This window comes from Acanthopagrus latus, chromosome 21 (assembly GCF_904848185.1).
Source record: "Acanthopagrus latus isolate v.2019 chromosome 21, fAcaLat1.1, whole genome shotgun sequence".
Lineage (NCBI taxonomy): Eukaryota > Metazoa > Chordata > Actinopteri > Spariformes > Sparidae > Acanthopagrus > Acanthopagrus latus.
Window position 1 is genome coordinate 19815476 of NC_051059.1, and position 26129 is coordinate 19841604.

General features: G+C 42.8%; 4 protein-coding genes across 5 annotated transcripts; all 4 read left to right on the forward strand.

The window, feature by feature from the left end:
* Window positions 1-444: 444 nt before the first annotated feature.
* LOC119011364 (zinc finger and BTB domain-containing protein 24-like) lies at window positions 445-5267 on the forward strand. The gene is made up of 5 exons (XM_037084418.1): window positions 445-1156; window positions 2399-2489; window positions 2586-2697; window positions 2789-3047; window positions 3723-5267. The coding sequence occupies exons 1-5, from the start codon at window positions 839-841 to the stop codon at window positions 5088-5090; spliced, it is 2148 nt and encodes a 715-aa protein (XP_036940313.1). The 5' UTR covers window positions 445-838; the 3' UTR covers window positions 5091-5267.
* A 219-nt stretch (window positions 5268-5486) lies between these two features.
* LOC119011363 (RE1-silencing transcription factor-like) lies at window positions 5487-12738 on the forward strand. 2 transcript variants are annotated; one of them, XM_037084417.1, is made up of 5 exons: window positions 5487-5781; window positions 8250-8583; window positions 10028-10118; window positions 10371-10576; window positions 11176-12738. In XM_037084417.1, exons 1-5 carry the CDS (start codon window positions 5546-5548, stop codon window positions 12541-12543), a joined length of 2235 nt encoding a protein of 744 aa, XP_036940312.1. In that variant the 5' UTR covers window positions 5487-5545; the 3' UTR covers window positions 12544-12738. The 2 variants fall into 2 exon arrangements, with proteins under 2 accessions (XP_036940312.1, XP_036940311.1); XM_037084416.1 differs by lacking the exon at window positions 5487-5781 and adding an exon at window positions 6449-6831.
* Window positions 12739-13055: 317 nt separating this feature from the next.
* On the forward strand, window positions 13056-17464 carry LOC119011366 (zinc finger and SCAN domain-containing protein 20-like). Its single transcript, XM_037084421.1, has 6 exons — window positions 13056-14003; window positions 14783-14926; window positions 15053-15155; window positions 15247-15349; window positions 15436-15688; window positions 16002-17464. The coding sequence occupies exons 1-6, from the start codon at window positions 13704-13706 to the stop codon at window positions 17019-17021; spliced, it is 1923 nt and encodes a 640-aa protein (XP_036940316.1). The 5' UTR covers window positions 13056-13703; the 3' UTR covers window positions 17022-17464.
* A 145-nt stretch (window positions 17465-17609) lies between these two features.
* On the forward strand, window positions 17610-23061 carry LOC119011365 (myoneurin-like). The gene is made up of 4 exons (XM_037084419.1): window positions 17610-19223; window positions 20341-20483; window positions 20570-20789; window positions 20921-23061. Exons 1-4 carry the CDS (start codon window positions 18936-18938, stop codon window positions 22289-22291), a joined length of 2022 nt encoding a protein of 673 aa, XP_036940314.1. The 5' UTR covers window positions 17610-18935; the 3' UTR covers window positions 22292-23061.
* The last annotated feature ends 3068 nt before the right edge of the window (window positions 23062-26129 follow it).

A 26129-nucleotide genomic window follows, 5' to 3' on the forward strand; every position in this document is an offset into this window, starting at 1 on the left:
ACAGTTTTACTTTGTTTATATGTGGTGGACCCTGCCACCTTTCCTAGCGTCAAACAGAGTTGTGGGTCCCTTGTTTTAATCAGAGAGCAGCTTGTTTATTCAGTTCTGCATATCTGAGTTTGCATTAGTACCTCATTAATATTCAGAATATAAGAATTGATTTGGTTCGCCACAACTACATGGTGCCCCTTTAAAACAAACCAACCAACAACAAAAAAAAAAAAACCCAATGGCGACAGTCAAGGTCATGATGCAAAACTTTTGAAGCAGAGCAGCGCCACCTGCTGGAAACCTCACAGACCAGCACATGGATTTTTATCAGTCTTTTATCAAACTTTCATGGGAGTAAAAGATGGATTTGTTTCCCACATATTATTGATGAGTCTGCTAAAAAAATAATGATAAAAATTCATCACATATTTTAATATATTGTATTTTGTGCTTGTCTCTCTTAATACTTTTTTACTCTGCAAGACTCTTGATGGAGAATAATCAATGAATGATTTATCATCAACATCCCTGCTCCAAAAATCTCTCCAAACTTTCCATCGAGGGAGCAGATAATGACTGATATTTTCATTTTTGGGTGAAGTTAACCTTAAAGTGATGTCACGTGTTGCACCTCGAGCCGGGATGCGCCTGGTTACAAACCAAGCGAACCCCAACCAGAAGCCCCGCCCATTCCATCCACAACTCTTCCATCCGTTGCGCTAACAAAAATAGCTAGCTGTTAGCTCGTGTGTATTCGGGACACTTTGGGTTGTAGATACTGTTATATTTGGAGATAGTACGTGCTGATTTTTTACACGTTTTAACCTGGACCGGGCTTAAATCCAGGATGTGCTCGGTCGTCGGGTGTCACTCCGGACGTCGCAGCGTTCAGCCTCAACGGTTCAGGCTGCCGGAGGATCCCGAGAGGAGGCTGGAGTGGGTTCAGTTTCTCGCTACAGTCAACAAACAGCGCTTTAAAGAGTCGTCCTGGACTGACATCGCAATCTGCATCGACCACTTTAAAGATGACTGCTTTGAAAAGGTGACACCGGGACACTCGGGCATGGCTGGCAGGGTCCAGCTGAAGCCCGGTGCTGTCCCGTCACTGAGTCTCCAGTCTGGGTCAGAGCAGCCCGAGCCTTCTCCGAAGAGCCCAGGACCTGTGGTGAGTCTGTTCTGACAGCTGGAATCTCAGACACTGACTTCATTTTTTTTGTATTACAATGAAGTTTGTTTCCTCTTCAGTCGACACAACGCATCGCCCGCGGTATGTTTAGGCTACATCTGACATTAGATAGCATTTTCTGTAGGGTTAGTTTGTTTTACTTTCGAAGCCGACTAGGTGGGCGGTGTTAATTCTCACCATGAATTCAGCACATCAACAAAATGATGCTGCTTTTATTTATAATGAATGGCTTCCTGAATAAACGTAAACATGAACTAAATCACAGAAAATATTGGATTGCTGATATGATTCAAGTACTTTTTGCCCAAGAAAGACAATTTGTTGTCTACTTTTAGTGTATTTGTTTATTTGGAGGGGACAGATAAAATTAATCAACATTACTATAAAATGCATGGTGTGATTTAACAAGAATTCTTATTAACAACTGTACAGCCTAGGCAGGTGACAGAAATGCAAACATCACAAGTAACAATGCACAGATACACAATACAAATTAGTAATAAGCAATACAGTAGATAGTAAAGATAATAGAAGCGTTGCAACACCTGTGCATGCATGAAATGAACATTGGTGTGAAATAATTGCTGATAACTGGTCAGCTTGTTACTGAAGAAGGTTCAGGATCTTTGGATTGTATCAACAGAAACATTGATTGCAGCTTAACTGAGGAGGATAAGCAAAAGCAGGTGAAAACTGGAGTACCAGACTAATTCTGAAAGCCTGAACACATGAGACTTATCAAGAGTCCAAATAAGGTCACTCCTCGCTCATCTAAACACGTGAGGATTCTACTGGCTGTTGAAGTATAAACCAGGAGCTATGTTTACGTTACTCTACGGTACATTGTGTGATTCTGAGTCCACATGAGACTCAGTCTAAAAGGAGACTGTATGAGTCTGAGGCCGAGTACATCATATCTGTTGGCCTTGGTTGCCCTGGAGACAGAGACGGTGTTATCAGGACCGCTTCGCTCACCACTCGTCCTTAGCTCCAGAAGAGACGGGGACATTTTACTGTTAGCCTTCAGACTCAGCAGCAGAAATGTACCGTCCTCTCCTTGTGCACAAAATGTTCTCAATATGCACATCCGCATTTTTTTCATAGAAAAACTAACCGACACTGCTCATCCACATCTTGTGCTCTTGCATGGTTTCTTGGTAAGTATACACTGACTTTTTCATCCGTTGACTACAATCTTTGACTTTTTGTTGCTTTGTGTAGGAGCCAGTGGAAGCCGCTGAAGTCGCTAGTAAACTTCAAACATGTGATGGGCCAACGTCCTTTTCTGAAGAGGCAAGACTGGCTTTATCAGGTAAAAACAAAACAAAAAGAAGAAGAAAATTTTGTTTTATCAGAAATGACGTAAAATTAAGAATTCTTTCTAATATGCTTTGAACTTAATTTGCAGCTGCCCAAGGAAGCGCAGTCCAGAGAGACGTCTCAGCTGACAGAGACACAGTTTTATCTGTGTATGATAAGATGCATCAGAAAAATTTGAATGTTGATTTGACCAGAGAAAAGTAAGTTTTCTTTACATTTTGTTTTCACTTCCACTTCAGGTTGGTGTTTAAATGTTTTATATTAAATTGTTGTCTATGTCTCTTTTTTTAGAGCTGAACTTCTACAGAAGAAAGGGAAGTATGTCGTGAATGAAAAACGCCTCCTCCAGTTGTTTAGCTGCAAATGCCCGTTATGTGGCTTTGAGATGAAGGTGGAGAAGTTCACCTACGGGGTGCTCGTTGTCTTGAACCAACAGTGCCTCCAGTGCGAGTACAGAAACCAGTGGAAGAGCCAAGTCAATGCCAGCGTCCCAGCAGCTGATGATCAACACCAGACAGGAGGCACAGATGTAACTCTGCTGACGAGACAGGTAGGACTTGAGTAGTCAGACAAACTGCGACATAGAGCAAGAATTGTACATCTAAGAAAATGTCTATAAGAAAACCAAACACACTAAACTGCTGAGTGTTGTCTGATGCCATATATCATAGCAGCACCCTAGCTAAAGGCTCTGTCTTTTTTGCCTGACCGTCCGTTTCTCATGAATAAAGTATCTCGAGAGTCCTTGAGAATTTCTTTAAATTTGGCACAACAGCAACTTGGACTGAAGGATGAACTAAGCTGTGGTGGTCAAAGGTCAAAGTCACTGTGTCCTCCCAAAACATTTTTATGGCTCTTGGCTCAAGAATTTATACTCTATGATAACAAAACATCAAAGGTCAACATTATCGTGTTCTGCAAAAAAGCACTTTTATTTTGTCAACAGAACAGGAGGGAGGTTGATACGGTACACGTCAACATAACTTCCAACTTCCATTTCAATAACAACTAAAAAAAACCAAAACAACTTAAAACCTTCTTACAAAAACTCACCTCACATGAGATTTTTGAATGAGACTTACATTTTGCATTCCCTTGCTACTATTGCAGTCAGTTTGATATTGTTTGTGTACTCTTTTGTTTTTTAGGTAATGATATTTAAATCAGTCCGCTTTACATTTTTAAAATTTTTTTACCCACATCCATTCCTGTCATTGTATTACAGGCAGCGCCGACAGATGAGACTAACAGAAGCACCACAGGGATCCCTGAGGTCATTGCCATCGTTAACGAGGAGAGCGATCCCATGGATGACACGGAGATATCAGGCGAAGAAGGCAACGTGGAGTCGGATGAGGACTGGAAGCCACTGAGGCATATTTTGCCAGTTAACGTGCCTCGACGGGAAACGGAGGACAGATCTGAAAAAGGAATAGAAGAAAACGATGACCAATCTCCACCTGTCCCCATCAACAGCCAGCTCTGCACAGACTGCGGGGTGTTTTTCAATAAACTGAGGTCTCACACGTGTGAGCACAAAATCAAACCCTATTCTTGCAATATTTGTGGGAAGAGATGTGTTAGTGAGGTCGCGCTCAATGCCCACGGCAGAATCCACGACGAAAGCTATGAGTTTCGGTGCAAATACTGCAACCTGTCATTCAAAACAAAGGTGGACAAATTCAATCACGAGCAGATCCACTCGACTGACGGAAAACCCTACAAATGTCCCGACTGTTCTGAGACATTTCCCACAAATAAGGAACGCAGAATCCACCTAGAGGATCACAGAGGCCCCCGCCAGACAAAATGTCACATCTGCGAGGTTGAATTCTTCACGCCGCTTTATCTTCAGAGACACTTACCTGTGCACACCGGAGAAAGGCCGTTCAAATGTCCTGTGTGCCAACGAGGCTTCAACCAGCCAGGCCACCTGAAGTCCCACATGCGCCTGCACACAGGGGAGAGGCCTTACAAGTGTCAGCATTGTGACAAGTGCTTCAATCATAACGTGAGCCTGAAGAGCCACGTCCAGCGTTACCATGCATCCAACTCCAGGGGTGAACAGAATAAAGAAAAGGTAAAAGAAGTGAACGTGGAAATAGAAGAAGACACTGGTGAAGCTGAGGGGGGTGGGAGTCAGAGAGGTGCAGACTCCGAGTTAGATGATGAAGACACAGAGGAAGAGTTGCCAAAATGTAATAAGAGGAGCACAGGTCGACCCATAGGAAGGCCAAAGAGGAATGAATCGGAAAACTTGGTCCTGAAAGTGCACGTGGAACGCCTGTGTTTAAAAAGAAAGACTGGAAAACAACAGGCGAAGAAGTTAGAGAAAACACAGCACGTTGATGGAGAGAGTGAGGATGAGCAGAGTGACAACAACGCATTTGTTGCTTCAGCAGAGGAGGAAGAGGAGAGGAGTGAGACGGGGACATCGAGCACGAGCAGATCGAGAAGAAAGGCGAGAGATTCTGACAGTGACTCTGATTTTGAACCCAAAGAAAAAAAGAAAAAGAAACACAACAGCCAGAAAAGTGGTAAAGGTTCAGGAAAGCCCAGGGGAAGACCAAGGAAAAACCTAGCAGTGACATGATTCTTGAAATAAACGGAAGTAAAAAAAATCATTTGGCTCAAACATTTGTAAAGATAAAGGAGTCAGAAGTGGTTCATATAGATCTGGACTGTGAAAGTTACACCACATGACAACATAACAAATTATGTCAAGATGTCCTGATGTGTATACTTGTGAATAAAAGTGTATTAAACAGGGCGGATGTTGAGTGCCTGTGTTGCTTTCTGATGTCAAATATTTAATTATACATAATCTTGAGATAAATGTGAAACTTTCCCATAACTGGAAAGAGACAGTGGATTTAACATCGTAAACTCTCTATAGTTGTTGAGAAAATAGGTCACTGCAACACCAGGGATGTGACTCCAGGGGATGATTACTGTCGTGGTCCGAATTTCCCACGCAGTCCTGCGGACGTGACGTCAGATGACGATGAATGCGCGTTTCTGACAACTCAAACTAATGTTTGGGTAGTAATGGATTCCGCTACGGTCAGCAAACGACCCGCCACCACACAAAGTCTGCTAAAAAGTAATACCAAGAAGAAAACGAATGTTTTATCAGCGGCAAGTCTTCAGTCAAAAAGAAATTACGACCAAAGCCGCGCTGGGACCCGAATACACATCGGATACGCGTTCGACCCATGGAGGCGGCTCCAACTTGAATTGGGAGTAAAAACGGATGCTGACATGGCTCATTTCCTAGTAACCAGGTAAGAAAACATTGCAGGTCATGTTTAGAGCTCGATTTGATCTTATGAGATCACGGAGGACTGGGAGTGAGTTAACGTGCAAAGTAGCTGCTAACATGTAACTTAGTCCACCAACTTGTGTAACACTGAATAGTTTCAGACTGCGCATTTTCCACGTTTGTTTAGTCTGAAACCGAATAGTTAGAAATATGTTCCTTTTATAAATGGGACCGAAAGCGTAACTTGTTATCCGGAGAGGTATCAGACGATATTTTTGTCCCACAACATGCCGTCTTTGATTTCGCCTGTGCCTTTAAGACTGTATCAACCGTAACGGTAAACCGTAACGCTTGTGTGTCCCTTCACACCGCGAGCCGGCTCCCGTCTCGTTCTCGTCCCGGGAAATACAGTATTTAGAGGGTACAGTAACGGTATATACAGGCTGTGTGTTAGGGGCTATAGTGTTGACTTGTTGATGATGCTGTTATGGTGTAGCTGAATTAAAGCTAGGGTCTGTAATGTTGTTCAGAAAAACATTCTGTTGTACTGGGTGAAATAATCTTTCTATCCTGAGAGTAGTCAATACAGTATGTATTCAGAAAAGGGAACGAGAATAATCACAACGCTGTGGCAGCTGCAGGACTGAAAAAAAAGCTGACCAACCCGTGCTATTCGGTCCGATTAGAAAAAAAAATCAGATGCCTTCATGTCTCGTTCTGCCTGCGCCCCCCCTCTGTCCCTCCCGCCTCCGTGCGTGCATACGTCACGTTTCACTGATGCCGGAAGTGTTCAGCCCACTCCTCTGCAGAAATACGGAGTTGCAGGAGAAGACGTTCATTTGGTCACAGTGGCAGAGAAAATGCAGCCGGCGTTACTTGTAACAGCTCACCCCACTAAAAAGGCAAAGAAAAGAAAGCCTGCGGCAGAGAAGGCTGCGACGAAAAAGGCTCTGGATAAAGAAAGAAGTCGGACCCGAGTCAACATCGGTTCGGCGTTTGAGCTGTGGAGACAACTGGGGCATGAGAAGGGCCTGAAAAATGATACAGATGTCGCTCTCTTTCTGCTGGACAGGTAATGATTTGTTTTGTTTCGGGGGGATTTATTGGCTTCATGAAATATGTAAGGTTTGCCAACTTGGCTACGTTTGGAGCTCGTATTAGCCCAATGCTAATGTTAGCTTCTTTGTGTGTTGTTTTTAGCCATGAGAATGGCTAATGGGCTCTCCTTCTCCCTGCTAAGTCCCACTGCCAGATGCGCGTTCAAGTTTGTGGGGGCGAGGCTTTGGACGGAGCACTCACGGGATGGGGAGGGGGAGGGGAGTGGAACTTAGAGGAGGTGCCACTTTCAAATCTTGCTAGCTCTCTTGCTAGCTCCCCAGGATTGTAGACCCTAGATTTAGAGCTAAAGGTGACGTGCACAATCACATATAAACAAGCTCAGGGAGTGCTAAATAAATGGATATTGTGCCGGTCTGATAAAATTATCATTATTATTGTTGTTGTTGTTGTTATGACTTTGCTTGTGAAACATTTGTGTGGTTGTGTCCTTTGTGGGGTGGGGTGGGTGAAAAGAGTAGTTTCAGCTCATCGATAGAGTTTTTAGCATTTATTTTTCTAAATTTGATTTGTGTTTTAGTTGTACCTTCCACACAAGACAGACACAATACATTGTTTTGTATGTATAGCAGAAGAAATTGTCTGTAAAAGTGACACAAAATTACCAAACGACTGAGACACAAATTTTGATACAATTATGGCTGCAGGCAAAAAATTATCTGGCCACAGTTGTTCTGGCCAAAGAGCAAAGAGTCCAAGGTAGCAAAGTCACTGCCAGTTTGTTGACATATGCTTGCTGACTCAGTATGTAACTTTTTAAAATATTATACTTTGGTATGGCACAGTGCTATTCATACCATTCATATTGTGTTATAATAGAAATGTTTTCACAAATTATCTCAGTGGCACTGGTACATAACACTTGGCTTGAGACATTGAATCATACTGTTGCCGTTACGTGATAATGACTGCACACTTATGTCAGCTTGTTATCAAGCTTTATCCAATGTTATAAATATTTGCAATGTTGGTAATTACCACAGTCAGAAATTAGCTGTAGCCACAAAGCCAAATGCTTGTAAAATACCATAATGTTAGTGGCAGGCACATTAGCTTCACTCACCAGTCACAGAAAAAGGTAATCGCTAGAGTAGCTGGTGAAATTTGAATATTTAGTAACCATTTGGCCAATATAAGGTAAACTTACCTTACATTATTGCTGTCATTTTGCTGAATGAATGCTCTAATGTTGTCAGCGAAATATACTAAAGTTACACCAAAATAAACATTGTTAGTTGACTTACTTCGTCGCTTGACATAATTCTGTTTGCGGTCTTGCAGTAAACAGTAACGTGAACAGTGGGTAAAGAAATAACAGCATCATCTGCACTGCTTGTGTCACTAATAAGTCTTATTTCTTGGTCCTGCCCCAAGTTTCTTAAAATCCAGGATGTGCTCGGTCGTTGGGTGTCACTCTGGACATCACAGTGATCAGCCTCAACGGTTCAGGCTGCCAGAGGATCCCGAGAGGAGGCTGGAGTGGGTTCAGTTTCTCGCTACAGTCAACAAACAGCGCTTTAAGGAGTCGTCCTGGACTGACATCGTAGTCTGCATCAACCACTTTAAAGATGACTGCTTTGAAAAGGTGAGACCGGGACGCTCAGACACGACTGGCAGGGTCCAGCTGAAGCCCGGTGCTGTCCCGTCACTGAGTCTCCAGTCTGGGTCAGAGCAGCCCGATCCTCCTCCAAAGAGCCCAGGACCTGTGGTGAGTCTGATCTGATAGCTGGAATCTCAGACACTGGCTGTATTTTTCATTTTTTTAATAATAATGTAATAAGTTTTGTTTCCTCTTCAGTTGACAAAACGCATTGCGCATCGTATGTTTAGGCTACATCTGACATTAGATAGCGTTTTCTGCAGGGTTAGTTTGTTTTGCACTCGAAGCTGACTAGGTGGGTGGAGTTAATTCTCACTATGAATTGAGCACATCAACAAAATGATGCTGCTTTCAATTACAGTGACTCTCTTCATGATGTAAACATAAACATGAGTGGAAATACTGGATGACTGTTAAGGTTCAAGTCCTTTTTGCCCCAGAATGACAATTGTTGTTATGTATTTATTTGTTTGTTGTATTTTTTTATTTGTGTATTTGAAAGGGACAGGGAAAGTTAATGAACATTACTATAAATACATGGTGTGATTTAACAAGAATGTTAAATCCCTAACCCCTAACCCTAACCCTTATTGACATCTGTAGTCCCCAGGCAGGTGACAGAAGTGAACATACTACGTCATGCTTAAATACACTAGTAATTAAGACACACTAACACATAACATGAAAAGTGACAATTTAATTGTCAAGTAAGAGTTGAATTTTTGTTCTAATATAAAAGACAAACAAGCTAGATGTACAAGTAAGTTAGGAATTCAACGGTTTCCATGAGGCTTAATTCTGTCAGAGAGAAATAATTGAGACTCATTGGTCATAACAGGAGTGATACAGTAGATGGTAAAGGGACAAAAAGCACTGCAACACCTGTACAAGCATGATATGAACATTTGGTGTTAAGGAATTGCTGATAACTGGTCAGCTTGTTACCAAAGAAGGTTCAAGAGACTTGGATTGTATCATCAGAAACATTGATTAAAGCTTAATTGAATAGGATAGGCAAAAGCAGGAGAAAACTGCAGTACCAGACCAATTCTGATGGTCTAAACCATTATCGGACCCATGAGACTTATCAAGAGTGCAAATAAGGTCACTCCTCACTCATCTAAACACATGTGAGGATTTTATTGGCTGTTGAAGTATAAACCAGGAGCTGGATTACATTACTCTACGGTACGTTGTGTGATCCTGAGTCTACGTGTGACTCAGTCTATAGGGAGACTGTATAAGTCTGAGGCCGAGTACATCATATCTGTTGGCCTTGGTAGCCCTGGAGACAGATGATGTTATCAGGACAGCTTCGCTCACCACTCGTCCTTAGCTCCAGAAGAGGCAGGGACATTTTACCGTTAGCCTTCAGACTCCGCAGCAGAAATGTACCGTCCTCTCCTTGTGCACAAAATGTTCTCAATATGCACATCTGCATTTTTTTTATTAACATACTAACCGACACTGCCTATCCACATCTTGTGTTATTTCAAGGTATGTTGGTAACTATACACGATTAAAATTTTTGACTTTTTGTTGCTTTGTGTAGGAGCCAGTGGAAGCCGCTGAAGTTGCTAGTAAACTTCAAACATGTGATGGGCCAACGTCCCTTTCTGAAGAGTCAAGACTGGCTTTATCAGGTAAAAACAAACGAAGAAAAGTTTGTTTTATCACAAATGACGTAAAGTGAAGAATTCTCTCTAATATGCTTTGAACTTAATTTGCAGCTACCCAAGGAAGTGCTGCCCAGAGAGACGTCTCAACTGATAGAGACGCAGTTTTATCTGTGTATGATAAGATGCATCTGAAACATGTGAATGTTGAGTTGAACAGAGAAAAGGAAGTATGTTTTCTTTAAATTTTTGTTTAAATGTTTTCCCTTTCTACTGCAGGTTGGTGCAAATGCTGCAAATGCCCGTTATGTGGCTCTGAGATGAAGGTGGAGAAGGTCACCTCTGGGGTGCTCATTGTCTTGAACCAACAGTGCCTCCAGTGCGAGTACAGAAACCAGTGGAAAAGCCAGGTCAATGCCAGCGTCCCAGCAGCTGATGATCAAACCATGACTGGAGGCACAGATGTAACTCTGCTGACGGGAAAGGTAGGACTAGAGTAGTCAGAGAAACTGCGACAGAGAGTGTTATCTGATGCCATATGTCATGGCGGCACCCCAGCTAAAGGCTTTATCTTTTTTATCTGACCGCCCGTTTCTCATGAATAATATCTCAGGAGTCCTTGAGAGAATTTCTACAAATTTGGCACAACAGCAACTTGGACTGAAGCTAAGCTTTGTCAAAGTCACTGTGTCCTCACAAAACATTTTTATGGCTCTTAACTCAAGAATTTATATGCTTATGATAAAAAACATCAACGGTCAACATTATTGTGTTCTGCAAAAAAGCACATTTAATTACAGAACAGGAGGTCGATACGGTACACGTCTACATCACTTCCAACTTCCAACAACAACAACAACAACAAAAAACAACTTAAAACCTTCTTGCAGAAACTCACCTCCCATCAGATTTTCGAACCAGACTTCTCCTCGAATGAGACTTGCATTTTGCATCCCCTTGCTACTATTGCAGTCATTTTGATTGTTTCTGTAACCTTTTGTTTTTAGGTAATAATATTTAAATCAGTCCGCTTTACAATTTTTATTTTATTTCACCCACATCCATTCCTGTCATTGTATTACAGGCAGCACTGTCAGATGAGACTAACAGAAGCACCACAGGGATCCCTGAGGTCATTGCCATCGTTAACGAGGAGAGCGATCCCATGGATGACACGGAGATATCAGGCGAAGAAGGCAACGTGGAGTCGGATGAGGACTGGAAGCCACTGAGGCATATTTTGCCAGTTAACGTGCCTCGACGAAAAAAAAAGGACAGATCTGAAAAAGAAGTGGAAGAAAACAATGACCATCCTCCACCTGTCCCCATCAACAGCCAGCTCTGCACAGATTGTGGGGTGTTTTTCAATAAACTGAGGCCTCACACGTGTGAGCACAAAATCAAACCCTATTCTTGCAATATTTGTGGGAAGAGATGTGTTAGTGAGGTCGCACTCAGTGCCCACGGCAGAGTTCATGACGAAAGTTATGAGTTTCGGTGCAAATACTGCAACCTGTCATTCAAAACAAAGGTGGACAAATTCAATCACGAGCAGATCCACTCGACTGAAGAAAAACCCTACAAATGTCCCGACTGTTCAGAGACATTTCCCACAAATAAGGAACGCAGAATCCACCTAGAGGATCACAGAGGCCCCCGCCAGACAAAATGTCACATCTGCGAGGTTGAATTCTTCGCGCCGCTTTATCTTCAGAGACACTTACCTGTGCACACCGGAGAAAGGCCGTTCAAATGTCCTGTGTGCCAACGAGGCTTCAACCAGCCAGGCCACCTGAAGTCCCACATGCGCCTGCACACAGGGGAGAGGCCTTACAAGTGTCAGCATTGTGACAAGTGCTTCAATCATAACGTGAGCCTGAAGAGCCACGTCCAGCGTTACCATGCATCCAACTCTGGAGGTGAACAGAGTAAAGAAAAAGTAAAAGAAGTGAACGTGGATATAGAAGAAGACACTGGTGAAGCTGAGGGGGGTGGGAGTCAGAGAGGTGCAGACTCCGAGTTAGATGATGAAGACACAGAGGAAGAGTTGCCAAAATCTAATAAGTGGAGCACAGGTCGACCCATAGGAAGGCCAAAGAGGAATGAATCAGACAACTTTGCTCTGAAAGTGCACGTGGAACGCCTGTGTTTAACGAGAAAGTCTGGAAAACAACAGGCGAAGAAGTTAGAGAAAACACAACACGATGATGGAGTGAGTGAGGATGAGCAGAGTGACAACAACACATTTGTTGCTTCAGCAGAGGAGGAAGAGGAGAGGAGTGAGACGGGGACATCGAGCACGAGCAGATCGAGAAGAAAGGCGAGAGATTCTGACAGTGACTCTGATTTTGAACCCAAAGAAAAAAAGAAAAAGAAGCACAACAGCCAGAAAAGTGGTAAAGGTTCAGGAAAGCCCAGGGGAAGACCAAGGAAAAACCTAGCAGTGACATGATTCTTGAAATAAACAGAAGTGAAAAAATTCATTTGGCTCAAACATTTGCAAAGATAAAGGAGTTAAAAGTGGTTCATATAGATCTGGACTGTGTTTCTAGAAAGTTACACCACATGACAACATAACAAATCATGTCAAGATGTCCTGATGCGTATACTTGTGAATTAAAGCGTATTAAACAGGGCGGATGTCGAATGCCTGTGTTGCTTTCTGATGTCGGATATATAAGTCCACATAATTCTGTCATACATACTTATGATCGATCTGTGAACTGTTCCACTTTCTGCTGAGGAGAGGTAAACCTGGAAAATGCATTGTGTAAAGTGGCAGCTACTGGGATCAGACCACATGTTGTTACCAATCATGTAAAACTCATTAAATCCTGTAAGTCAATCCATTTTTATTCCACTCTTTTGCAATTCTCTAATAATAAAGCTGATCAGACGAGTGACATCAGCTCAAAATCTTCATATGAAATCTTGAGATAATTGTGAGATGTTCCCTCAACTGAAAAGAGGCAGTGGATTTAACATTGTAACTTCTTTATAGTTCTTGAGAAAATAGGTCAAAGAAAGTACATCAGTGATTTTTATTTAAAAAGAACAGACTTTTGACACACTTGAGGATGATCAGTTCATTTGAGATTTTATACATTTTGGATTTTTAAAAAAAAAAAGTCATTTCTATCATACGTTTGATGTATACTTTATTGCATTTTAAATAGTAGAAAAACGTGGTTTTGAACTCAAAATACGACACAGTCCGTACGTTCATGACTGTGGGGACAAGAGGTTATGTGGTGCTCTGTACAAAAGCCAGTAATTGTTCCAATAAACTCCTGTTTTAATATGAAATATGTATTTCAGGTGTTACACCTTTACCTGTTAGGGCTAGGGGCAGAAAAATGTCAAGGATTTAAGCACTCTCAAGCATTAACCTTAAGCCGGGACACACCGTACATCAAACCAAGCGAACCCTTCTACCAAGCCCCGCCCATTCAGTTGCTAACTTTGCCCGCCGGTGCTGCTGCAGCTAAGCTAGCTGTTAGCTTAGCTCATGCGTGTTTGTTGTGTTGGGATGTGAGCGGAAACAGGGAGCCTCTCCTCCAGCCCGTGTAGACTCTAAACCACAACACCATCCGGACGCGGGTCCGATCCAGGATGTGCTCCGTCGTCGGATGTGACTCGTGGCTTCGTAATGCGCAGCGGTTCAAATTACCGGACGACCCGGAGAGCAGGCTGGTGTGGGTCCAGTTCCTGTTCGAGGTCAACAGACAACGACTGAAGGAGTCGTCCTGGACCGACATCACCATCTGCTCCGAACACTTTACCCACGACTGCTTTGATAACCTCAGTTCGTTACCCGGCGCGGTCCAGCTGACGTCCAGTGCGGTACCGTCTCTGTGTATCAAGTCAGAACCAGAGGAGCAGGAGCTACCTGAGCACCCCGAGTCCTACCAGGTGAGGTAACAGCATGAGGGGGTGTTACTCTGAGACACACTCACACTCGGTTTCATTACTCACCACTGCATCTTCAGCATGTTATAACTTTTACTGTACGCGTTACATCAGGAGCTACAGATTGCGTTTGACACCATTTCTTCAGAGTTTGTTGTGATACAAACCTCTGGGTGGATCTTCATTTATACACGTTTATAGTCTTGCACACTGTTGGTGTTGACAAAAGGGCTTTTAAGAGGCTATCATTCTTTTTAGCTTAATACTTAATTCACACGATTCACTCGACAATAGGCTTTAGAGATTTTGGGACCACTTTCTAGGACAACAGGTTAAAACTACAGACAACTTCCAAGTCATGTTTTTTCAGGTTTTCAAGTTGGGTCCAGGGCACGTTGGGCAAAAAAAAAAAAAAAAAAACACAGTACAGACGGGGATTTTAAAAATGTAATCATGAATTTAACTCCTCATATTTGCAGCAAAAACAATTTTACAGTGAACTAGTACAATCATATTTAGTTAAAAAATGTTTGCAACACCAGAATATCTCAACTCAGGTTAAAGGAAGTTGGAAAATGCTGCAGATTATAATATATAATGATAATAATAATGACCTCTGTATGAACTATGAAAAGGTTATAAACAGCAGTTGATTATTCTGCAGAAGCAAATGTATTTCTCCTGCTTTAAATAAACCAAATAGTTTGTTCTATGGTTTTACAGTTACAGTGTGGATCATCTTGTATAGAGCAGTATATAATGATTTGTTTTTATCTTTGAAGGTGAGTGCTGTTTGTAAAGAGGAAAGCGACGGCAGCGTGAGCGAGGGCGTTGCAGACAGCCATGAGTGTGTGAGCGGAGATTGTGACGGGGAAGTGAACCAGGTGGAAGATTTGCCGTTCCACAGTTTGGATTCCGCAGCAAAGGTGAGGTTGAAGACCGCTGGGTGACAAACCCCACCGATAACCATGAATCTGGCTTTTGTTCGTATGGCTCATTGTCGGTCTGTGCTGCTACGACTCCAAGCTTATATTTCTTGTGATACTGTGCAGGAGGAGCCTGTGGAAACAACAGACGCTGCTTCTCAATATGATCAACCTGAAGCGGATGAGATTCCTTCTTCAGAGTCTGAAGAGTCGGGACCAGCTTCACCAGGTAAGAAACTAGATAATGTATGAGTTGGAGTGGGTGTTCGTGCAAATGTTTTCTCTTCGAGTGAATATTAAAGTTTAAATCTAATTTGCAGCTGCCCAGGAAAGCCCAGTGCCGAGTGATGCTTCAGATGATTTCATGTCTGATTATCGTCAGGTGCTACAAAAAGTTGCAAACCTTGACATAATCAGGGAAAAGTAAGTTGATCATTTGTCGCAGTTGTGCTTTTGTTACAGAAGACAAGTTTTTTTTTTTTCTTTAAACCTGTATCCCTTTTTTTCAGAGCTGCACTTCTACAGATGAAAGGGAAGTGTGTCGTGAATGAAAACCGCCTCCTCCTCTTGTTCGGCCGCAAATGCCCGTCGTGTGGTTCTGAGGTGAAGGTGGAGAAGTTCACCTACGGGCTGCTCATCGTCTTGAACCGACAGTGCCTCCAGTGTGAGTACAGACACCAGTGGAAGAGCCAATTCCATGCCAGCATCCCAGCAGGTGAACAGCTGACAGGAGGCACAGATGTAACGCCACTGATCAGAGAGGTAGGGCGTGAATAGTAACAGATGTACTGCAACATATCAACTACTATTATATTATCTGCATTATCCTGTTGGTGACATAGTTTGACTCTTGATAGTTGCATTTTTTTATTTATTTACAATTTTTGTACATTTCTTAGACCAATAATCTCCAAATAATTAGCAAATTAATATTATATGTTATATTATATATATTATATGTAAATATTATATGTAAATATTATATGCTTGCAGCTCTTTGTTTGCCTGTAATATTCACTCTGACATTTTTACACATTACCTATCCCCTTTTTTGTGTCATCGTGTCTTTTCACAGATAGAATTGACAGATGAAAAGCGCAAAACTGCCACAGGCATCTCTGAGATGGTTGCTGTTATTGACGAGGAGAGCGATACCATGGATGAGGTATCGGGCGATGAAGATGACGTGGATGTAGACGAAGATTGGGATCCAACAAATTTGCTGGATGACAGGCTTCTTAATGATGAATCTGATGAGGATGACGACGACGACGATGATCTAGTTGCAGGCAAACACACTGAGCTCTGCTCAGACTGCGGAAAGTTTTTCAATAAACAGAAGCGCCACACGTGTGAGCACAAAATCAAACCCTATTCTTGCAATATTTGCGGAAAGAGATGTGTCACTGAGGCCGCTCTAAGTTCTCACAGCAGAGTCCATGATGAAAACTACGAGCACCGCTGCAAATACTGCTACAGTCCGTTCAAAACAAAGGTGGACAAAATCACTCATGAACAGACTCACCTCAGTGAAGAAAAACCCTACGAATGTCCCGAATGTCCAGAGACATTTTCAACAAATAAGAGGCGCAGAGTCCACCTGGAGGTTCACGGAGGTCCAAAACAGCTGGAATGTCACATCTGTGCATTACCATTTTACCGTAAGCGCGCTCTTGAAAGACACTTACTTGTCCACACGGGAGAGAGGGCTTTTAAATGTTCGGTGTGCCAACGTGGCTTCAACCAGCAAAGCCACCTGAAGTCCCACATGCGTCTGCACACAGGGGAGAGACCTTACAAGTGTCAGCATTGCGACAAATGCTTCAATCACAACGTGAGCTTGAAGAGCCATGTCCAGCGTTACCATGCATCCAACTCCGACAGCGTAGATGATGCAGGAGAGACGGGGCAGAAGGCAACAGACAGGAAAAAACGTAAAAGGAGGAGCACAGGGAGACCAAAAGGAAGACCGAAGAGAAATGCAGCTGGCAACTTGGTTTCGGAGGAAACTCAAGTACAGTGTTCAAACACTAAGGCTGCCAAAGTAAAGGCACGGAAGACAAAGACAACGCGTTGCAGCGATGAAGAGAGTTAGGACGATGTGCCCGAGAGGGGCTTATTAATATATTTTGACTTGGCAGAGGAGAGGAGGAAGAAAGTGACATCGAGCACAAGTAGATCGAGAGGAAGGGCAAAACATTCTGTGATTTTGACCAAGAACACTTGAAAAAAAAAAATAAAGCCGTAGAAGACATAAAAATTCATTGAGCTGCACATGCAGCACTTCAGATGGTAGGAAGGAACTTTTAAGATTAAATCCTGTTAACTGATGTGTATACCACTGGCTCAACAATACACTGATTTTCCCAGGTTCTCTTGCTGTGTTTTAAAATATCAATAATTCCATAAACTCCTACACTGTATATGAATATCAGATGTGTTAATTGGTTCAAATTTGGTTGCATTTCACTGGAGCATTGTGGAGAAATCTCATCTCAAAATCACCTCAAATGAATAAACTCTATTATTCTTACCTTTAACCAACCTGCATGCGTCAAATGTTCAATTTCCAAATGTTTCCCCTGAAATTGCATGTTTCAGGCCATTTGGAATTGATTGGTATATATTTGTAGTGACACTTTTTTGGATCACACATAGTTGGACGAAGGCAGCAAACTTATTCAGTCAATGAAGGAGGGCTAGACCCAAGATATTCAGGAAAAACAGAAATTCCAATCCAAAGAAAGACCAATAAAAACAGTTTTTTATTTTTCCAATGGTTCCTTCGTGCAAAGTGAATGGGATGGATCAGAGGTGAAATATTTGTTTTATGTGTGTACGATTTCAACACAAAATGCAATTCCATGTTTTTTCCTTTGCCTCCAGAGACTGTGCTGTGTCCATTTGCAGGCACTGAGCATGGAACCACTGGCAACAGGTATCACACTGAATTAGTCAAAGGAAAAATGGGACACTGTTGCAAGATAAGACAATTTCAGTCAAACATCTGACCATAAAAAGTATTCTTACTTCTTGAGAAACAAACTCAGCAGACTCCCTACAGAGCAAAGAGAATGTTTTATTGTGAAACTTCAACAAACAGGCACAGTGGGAATAATTGGGTCCAGTTCCATTAAGAAGAACATCAGTGTAAACTATCACTTGGATTCGTAAAATAAAACTTGCACCAGATTAAACATGAGGAAGAAGTTCGGTCTTCATAAAGAACACATATCAACAAACACAGGTAGGCTATATGTGTCTTTTAGGACCTTCACTTTGCTCTAGGGCCATGGTTACCTTATTTACTCTAGTTCAGGCGCATCAAAAAACAAACAGCGGCTCACTTAAGACAGATGGATAACTTTATTAATCCCAGAGGGGAAATTAGGTCATCATAGCAGCAGGCACATTCAAGGCCAAATAAAATCAAAGTGTTAGCGCAAATATAGAAACAATAAAGTAATATTGTTTCTTTACTTGATTTTTGTTTTTGTTTTACCTTAGTTTTCTCAGTGGCTTGACAAACTGAAGCTGTTGTTGGCTTGGTTAGCCATTCATATAGCTGTATGCACTGGGAGTTTGGTACACCAGAGGAGTGTTTGTGTTTCCTTGTTAGCAGAGGAGTTTTGGACTGGGATGGGCTGGAGCTAATTGACACAAATCACAGACATCATAAGTTACAAACCGTTATTTCTTCATAATCTGTTGTTGATTTAAATTCATTCTTTAAACGTTTTCATGTAGAATTCTTACATACTGCACCTTTAAAGACAGTCATTTCATATATTGCCCGTACAGCCGGGATACGCCTGATGAAAAACCAGGTGCACCCGGCCGTAGAGCCCCGCCCATTCCGTTACCATCACAGCTACTAGCAAAACGCAGCTAGCTGTTAGCTCGCCACTGTTATGGCGTTGGGAACCAGTCCACCCTGAAAGGTTTGGTCACATTAAATATTAAACTTAAACGCTATCGGGAAACTGGAGAGACGGGACTTAAATTCAGGATGTGCTCAGTCGTCGGGTGTGATTCATGGCGTCGCAGTGCGCAGCGGTTCAAGTTACCGGAGGATCCGGAGAGCAGGCTGGAGTGGGTCCAGTTCCTGTTCGAAGTCAACGGTCAGCGGCTGAAGGAGTCGTCCTGGACCGACATCACCATCTGCACTGAGCACTTCACTGACGACTGTTTTATAAACGTGACTCCGGAGACTGGCACGGTCCGGCTGAAGTTTGACGCTGTCCCGTCACTGTGCATCAAGTCAGAGCCAGAGGAGCCTCTGGAGAGCCCACATGTGGTGAGTCTGCCCGACAGATGTGCCTGTTACCTGCCCACCTCCTCAGCACCTCACTGGTCAGTCATGACGAACAGCTGGATGTTCTTTTTTGTTGTTGTTCAATCAGAGTTTCACCCAAGCAGCACACTGTGAACACACGATTACATGAATTAAGTGGTAATAAAGGCAACAGGTCAGTGACAGAGCCCCTGTTTTCACGTCTTTAACGTGTTTTAAATGAAAGAATGATAACATGACAGTGTAAATTAGAGGAGATTTTGCATAAAAGTGTCAGTATCAGCACAGATAAAATAGAGTGTAACAGTGTGATTGTTCCATATCACCATGTCATAGAGAGTCCATACAAAAGCTATTATCTTTGTGCACTTTCATAAACAATCAGTGTCAGTGTCTGACTTATTATAATCTCCACTTTCTTTAATACAACATAGATTACACACATATTCAACTGGTGGCCCGTGAACCAGATGTGGCGTCGTTCTGACTCTTTAAACCAAACCGACAACCTGCTTCTTAGATGAAACAGGCACAATTTAAAATTTCCCGTGCTTCTATGTATAAAATTGAATCAAACCTAATAAGCAGACAGAACAAAGTCAGACATAGGTGTAACTTATGTTAACCTTTGTTGTTAAAAAATCTGGACCCGATGTAGCATAACTCGGTGAATCACATGCTAGTCCACATCTTGTGTTCCCATGCGCAGGCCAGTTTGAATGATGCTTGCAGGGCTGCTGTGACTAATGATTGTGTTGTATTCATTATATCCTTGATTAATCAGTTTGTAGTTTGATCTCTAAAATTTCAGAAAACTGTGAAAAAGCAGTCTGTTTCTCCCAAAGCCCCGAGATGATGCCCTCAAATGTCTTGTTAGGTCCACAGCCCAGAGTTATTCAGTTTAATGTCGGCGAAGATAAAGAAACTGGAAAATATTCACATTTAAGAAGCTGGAATCAGAGAATTTGGACAAGCAATTGTCTGAATAGTTGGCATTTTCTTTAATCACTGACAACTCATTGTTGCAGCTCTAATCGATAATGTCAACTGAACACAACATTCGTGAATTGTATATAGTTTGTGTTTAAATACAAGCTTGTACTTTTGTCCTTTCTTGCAGGAGCTTGATCAAACTACAGACGTTGCTTATCAGTGGGACGCCAGTCCTGAATCAAGTGCAGTGTTGCATTCTCCGGATGTTTCAAATGCGCCTGGTTTTGACCAGTCGCAGCGAAAAATCTTGCTTGATCTGAACAAGGAAAGGTGAGCGACACTCTCCTGACTTCTTTGCGCCCTCTCTGTTCGGCTTCAAGCTGACTTTTGATGTCTTCCTTTTCATTTATCCGCAGGGCCGCGCTCCTGCAGATGAAAGGAAAGATTTCCGTGAATGAAAGCTGCCTCTTCCAGCTGTTTCGCCGCAAGTGCCCGTCGTGCGGCTTCAAACTTCAGATGGAGAAGGTCACCTGTGGGCTGCTCATCGTCTTGAACCTGCGGTGCCTTAAGTGTGACTACAGCTTCCAGTGGAAAAGCCAGGTCAACGCCATTGTCCCAGCTGCTGCAGATCAACCGGTAAGACTTGAATAATAAGACATGCTGTACTAAGTCTACTAAGTCTTCAGAGAATGAATAATAATAGATTTTGTTTTTTCGCTAGTATCCTGTTCTGTGTAATCATGATATTATTGTTGTATCTCTCACAGGAAATGCGAACAGATGACGACCCCAGTAGCACAGTTTTCTCTGAGATTGTTACATTTAGTGACGAAGAGAGTGTTCCCTCGGAGGAAGGCGAGGAGGGCGATGACGGTAGGGTGAGCTCGGACGGCGAATGGTGTCCAACGGAGGGAATTCTGCTGGCTGAAGAGCTCACAAAGGAGTTTGAAGAAGACAGTGAAGATGAGAGTGAGGGAGACGAAGAAGAGGAGCTGGATTCCGCGGGAGGCCTCAAAATCAACGAGCTCTGCACAGAGTGCGGACGCTTCTTCACCATCCAGAAGCCTCACACGTGTGAGCACAAAATAAAGCCCTATTCCTGCAACATATGTGGCAAAAGATGCGTCACCCAAATTTCTCTGCAGGTTCACAGCAGAATCCACGACGAAACCTACGAGCATCCTTGCAAATACTGCCACATTACCTTCAAAACAAGGTTGGACAAATGTAAACACGAGCAGACGCATCAGGGCTGCAAAGATCCGTACAAATGCCCGGACTGTCCAAAGGCGTTCGCGACCCGTAAGCAGCGCAGCGTCCACCTGGCAGGTCACAGAGCCCCGACGGAGTTCAAATGCGGAGTTTGCGAGATTGAATTCAAAGACGTGCATCACCTTCGGAGACACTCGGTGGTGCACACGGGGCTCAAACCGTACAAGTGCTCGGTGTGCGAGCGCGGCTTCAACCAGTCGAGCCACCTCAAATCACACCTGCGCCTGCACACGGGGGAGAGGCCGTACAAGTGTCCGCACTGCGACTACAGATTCAACCACAACGTCAGCCTGAAGAGTCACCTCCAGCGCTACCACTCGTCGAGCTCTGGAGGTGCACGGAAGAAGGGAAAGACGAAAGACAAGGCGAGCGACAGTGGTGACGCCAAGGAGAATGAGAATATGAAAGGCACAGATTCTGAGTTTGACAATGTAGATGAAGAACAAGACACAGAGGAGGAGGTGCAGAAGGAGGTGCAGAAGGAAGGGACTGATGCACCGAAAAGTAAAAAGAGGAGCACAGGTAGACCCAGAGGAAGACCGAAGAGGAACGCAGCGGGAAAATTGATTCCTGCAGGGGAAAAAACAGGCCGGGGTTCAAACTCCAAGACCGGAAAACCGCAGAAGAAGAGAAAAGGTTCCAGTGAACAGGAGAGCGAGGACGAGCAATCAGACAGTGAAGTGTCCTTCGTCTCAGCTGAAGAGGAAGAAGAAGAAGAGATGGAGACGGCGAAGAAGAGCACGGGGAGGACAAAAGCAAGAGCAAAAAACAACAGTGACTCTGATTTTGACCCAGGAGAGGAAACAAAGAGAAAGAAGAGCGCAGGGAAACGTCGAGGCCGACCGAAGAAGAATCCAGAGGTCTGAAAAACTTCAAAAACTCTTTTACTGTGAAAGGTGCACTATGTAGTTTTGAAAAAAAAAAACAAACAAACTCAGAAGTATTTATTTTCTTGAACTGTTTGAAGCCAGAGAGGTGGCTACTTGAGGAAGGCCAGCAGTTATAAACAAAGTAAAGTTTATTATTATTATTATTAAATAGAATCATAAAATACCAATGATTAAATGATTAAAATTTCTTCTCAAACTACAAAGTGCACCGTTAAAAATTGAAGTTTGGTTTTCAAACTAATCCTTCTTGGACGGATTAACGTAGTTACATTTTTAGTCCGAATTCCTTTGCAAGATAAACAGCCTCGCTCACTTTCACCTCCGATCATTTGATGACACTAAGTTGAGTCGACATGCAGTTTTGGAGGATCGGTCAGTAAAGCTTGGGAATGAGTTCGGGAAATGTTCTGGATTCATATCTTGTAATAATAATGACAGTTTCAAGCTAAAAACAACATGATTCACTACAAGCTGCATTTTACTGTTTGTAACTTCAGTGATTTATCAGTCTGTCAGGAAATCTAAGAACTTAAACTGCACTTCATTTCTTATATGCCTTGTCCTATAAATCACCGTTACACAACAGACTCGATCAGTGTTATTGTTCCTTTTTGCACAATGTCCCCAACCCTATAAAAACATCCTGCGTACTTGTTTGCTATAACCACTTGATTGTAAATAAAAAACTGTGAGTTCTCCTCTGAAGCCTGAGCTTCAGAGTGTCCTCAGAGAATTACGAAAGAATATTTCACTCGCGGGTTTTGTTTCGTTTTCGCCCCATTAGCTACGAATTGATGTAAGTTTATTTTTGCACTGACCATTTTGTGTTTATTTGCTTCCTTTCCTGGTAGAAATTGCTTTTTAGTTTTTATTGAGTACGCTACAAAAACAATCATCTCACTGAGGCTTGAAATTAGTTTGAGATACAGAACGTGAGTCATCGCGGTGAAGGCAGAAGTTAGTTATGCTTCTGTAATGCTCTGACGATTATAGATTTCTTAAAACCATCAAGGACAAACTGCCATCAGAGATTTTCAAGTTTTACTTTTAATCAGCGACAGTTTTAATGCAGCAAATGAACAAACACACAGTATGTGTTCCTGTTGTCAATGGTAGATCACCTCAGAGTGTCCCTGAATGCACCACTGAGGAAATCTTTGGAAATTGTCAGTTTTGTTCGTTCAGTGTTTAAGAGAGTAAAATACAAGTTAAGAAAGGAAAAGATGAATACGTGTATTTTATTAGACCTCCACTGAGGTGTTATTTGTAAGATTTTTGAGCCTCATTGTCAATTTGTCAAATAATAACTCTTTGTGACGGCCGCTGAACCGTCCTACAATCCTGAAGCGTCAGTTTTTTGACGAGTTGGGAATGAGACTCAGAAATCAACATTTCTCACAATAAGCACCTTTAAATATATTACCACACTGCACAGAGCTAGAAAAGTGTTGCAAGTAATATTAAATATATGCAATTAACAGAAAATGCTAAAATATGCAGTATGGGCCTTCAAGGGATTGCAGACTTTTTCATAAAAAATGTAAAGATGAACGTAGCAGACAGCCAGTTCGACAGTTTGTCCTCTCAGCTTGTCCATTAGCTAATGTTCCGTATCTGTATTCACATCATAACATTTCTACTTGGGGAACCAGATGAACTGGTCCCTGGCCAACTCCAGTGGAGCTGCTGTGGGTGTGTGAATGTCTTGCCAAAGGAATTAGATCTTTTTCCCGACTTTACAGTTGTTGAATTTAAAAGTACGGGCTGATCTGTGCTCAGAGTTCCCACTTTGATCACAAACCCTGAATGATTCCCCCCTGTGTAACATGTTTATCCTCTTTTTCTTCCTCTGTGTGTCAGAGCTTAAGCTCGCTTCAAGGCCCATTAACTTCTTTCTTTTTTTGTGTGTGTGTGTGAATGTTGGAGAAACTTTCTCAGCTTTCATCTCTGGAAGAATCAGCCTGTTGCCGTGTAAGACCAAGTGTGGTTTGCAAATCTAAACATGGACAAATGTTTGGAGGGCTGAAGTTAAAAGAATTTGATTTGTACCTATAAATATCAGAGCAATGAATGAGTATGAAGCCTGTGTGCATGAGAGGCAGCCTCTCCTTTAACCAGCTGTGTAATTCAGATACTTGATGCTGTTTATTGAAGTCATTTAGTTGTGCAAAATCAGTCACACATAATTAATTTGAGACTTTCATTAATAATTAAGTCACTATCTATTGCCGAATGCGGGGAACACAATGATGACAGAGCCTGTGGCCCTCTGATGGAAGCTCCTTGCATCTGCTGGAATACCAAAGATGTACATTGGGTGTCGCAGTGACTTTCCCCGGGAAATATCACTGGTGGCGTACGGTTAGTGACGCGTTCGCTGAGCAATGGTTGGTCGGTCAGAGAGAGTAGTTGGTTTTGCACGCGGCATAACAGTTCTGTTTGTCCTGGTCTCTGCTGGTGTTGAAAATAAACGGTTATTGCTGATCAAACAGAGAAAAGACCCGATAACAGCAGATGACGAAACTTAAAAAAAAAAAAGGATTTCTTGGAAGCAGTGAGGTCCAAAAAATGCACCTGTAATTGCCACTTCCGGAAATCTTCGAGGTTGCCACTTTAAGCCATCAGTTTAAAAACATTTCCCTGTGGTCCAGGCTTCCATCGCCATGGTGATAACAGTTCCCTGCTGGTCACGGGGCGACCACTAGATGTCCTCCTGGTGCCGCAGATGCTGACTCACTTTCCGCTGAGTGAGACCGCAGCCGCCTCTGAGAACACAATTACTATGGTAACTGTTATTTCTGCTGCTGAGTCGGCCTGTTGAACGAGTCGGTGTCTCCTTTCACCTGTCTTCTTTTCCGTTCTCATCCCTGAGAAGGACTCATACATATAGTATAGGCTGTGTCGGTGACCCCGCTGGGCTTATATTTCTGTATATCCTAAATCCAAACCCCCTCAGAGAGTAGATTAATATTAAATAGGAGCTAAGACGCCTCCCCACAGAGCCAGAAGCTGAGGTCTGCAGAATTGATGTCATCTACTAGCGTTAGGATGTTGTCGTACAGCGATTTTCTGTACTTTTTTCATCCTGGCTGTTATTTTCCTCCCTTATTATGCTCTTTTCATCCCGAGGCTCCTTTTCTGTCGGTATAACTCTACCCTCCCTCTCTCGGGGTCTGGTGATTTGAAGACGGTCTTTTTAAGATGTCGGTTAAATAATCTGCACTGCTCTGTGTTGACAGAGGACCAGATTGATGCTTTGAGACTCGAGATGAAGAGCGCATCGCGGAGAGATAATAACTGCCGTGGCGGAGATAATATTTATTTGGCACCATAAATTCACTGGGTGAGATGCATCAGAGATCACTTTGTGTTTCTGTCCATTTTGTGCCAGTCAGAGAGGCAGGAACATCGTCGGCGAGACAACATGAGAGGAGAGTGGGAAAGCAGGGAGGAAACGCTCGAGCAGCTGAGCCACGAGGAAAACTGTTTTCGCGTTTATGGTTTTATATTCAGGGAATCAGACTTGAAAATGGGTTTCCCACATGGAAACTGAAAATGTCTACCAAATGTCATAAATCAGACGGACGCGAATCCGCCTGGACCAAAATGACATTTCTCTCCATTACCATTTCCCAGTTGACATCACTCGGATGTTTGGTGAAAATGGACTTTGGACTGTTCTCATTATCACTGTGTTCATTATTGTGACCCCATTTAAAACTGACGTCTAACGGGAATGGCACCCAGTAGAGCGCATACCCCCACCAAGGCCCAGCAGTCCCCTTCTGTACTCACTCACAGATACCAGCCACCT

Coding starts and splice junctions, on each gene's coding strand:
- LOC119011364 (XM_037084418.1), top strand. CDS start 839: ATGTGCTCGGTCGTCGGGTGTCACTCCGGACGTCGCAGCGTTCAGCCT. Junction 1,157..2,398: donor CGAAGAGCCCAGGACCTGTG/GTGAGTCTGTTC, acceptor TGCTTTGTGTAG/GAGCCAGTGGAAGCCGCTGA. Junction 2,490..2,585: donor GGCAAGACTGGCTTTATCAG/GTAAAAACAAAA, acceptor CTTAATTTGCAG/CTGCCCAAGGAAGCGCAGTC.
- LOC119011363 (XM_037084416.1), top strand. CDS start 6,467: ATGTCTCGTTCTGCCTGCGCCCCCCCTCTGTCCCTCCCGCCTCCGTGC. Junction 8,584..10,027: donor CAAAGAGCCCAGGACCTGTG/GTGAGTCTGATC, acceptor TGCTTTGTGTAG/GAGCCAGTGGAAGCCGCTGA. Junction 10,577..11,175: donor TAACTCTGCTGACGGGAAAG/GTAGGACTAGAG, acceptor ATTGTATTACAG/GCAGCACTGTCAGATGAGAC.
- LOC119011366 (XM_037084421.1), top strand. CDS start 13,704: ATGTGCTCCGTCGTCGGATGTGACTCGTGGCTTCGTAATGCGCAGCGG. Junction 14,004..14,782: donor AGCACCCCGAGTCCTACCAG/GTGAGGTAACAG, acceptor TTATCTTTGAAG/GTGAGTGCTGTTTGTAAAGA. Junction 15,350..15,435: donor CTTGACATAATCAGGGAAAA/GTAAGTTGATCA, acceptor CCTTTTTTTCAG/AGCTGCACTTCTACAGATGA.
- LOC119011365 (XM_037084419.1), top strand. CDS start 18,936: ATGTGCTCAGTCGTCGGGTGTGATTCATGGCGTCGCAGTGCGCAGCGG. Junction 19,224..20,340: donor CTCTGGAGAGCCCACATGTG/GTGAGTCTGCCC, acceptor CCTTTCTTGCAG/GAGCTTGATCAAACTACAGA. Junction 20,484..20,569: donor CTTGATCTGAACAAGGAAAG/GTGAGCGACACT, acceptor ATTTATCCGCAG/GGCCGCGCTCCTGCAGATGA.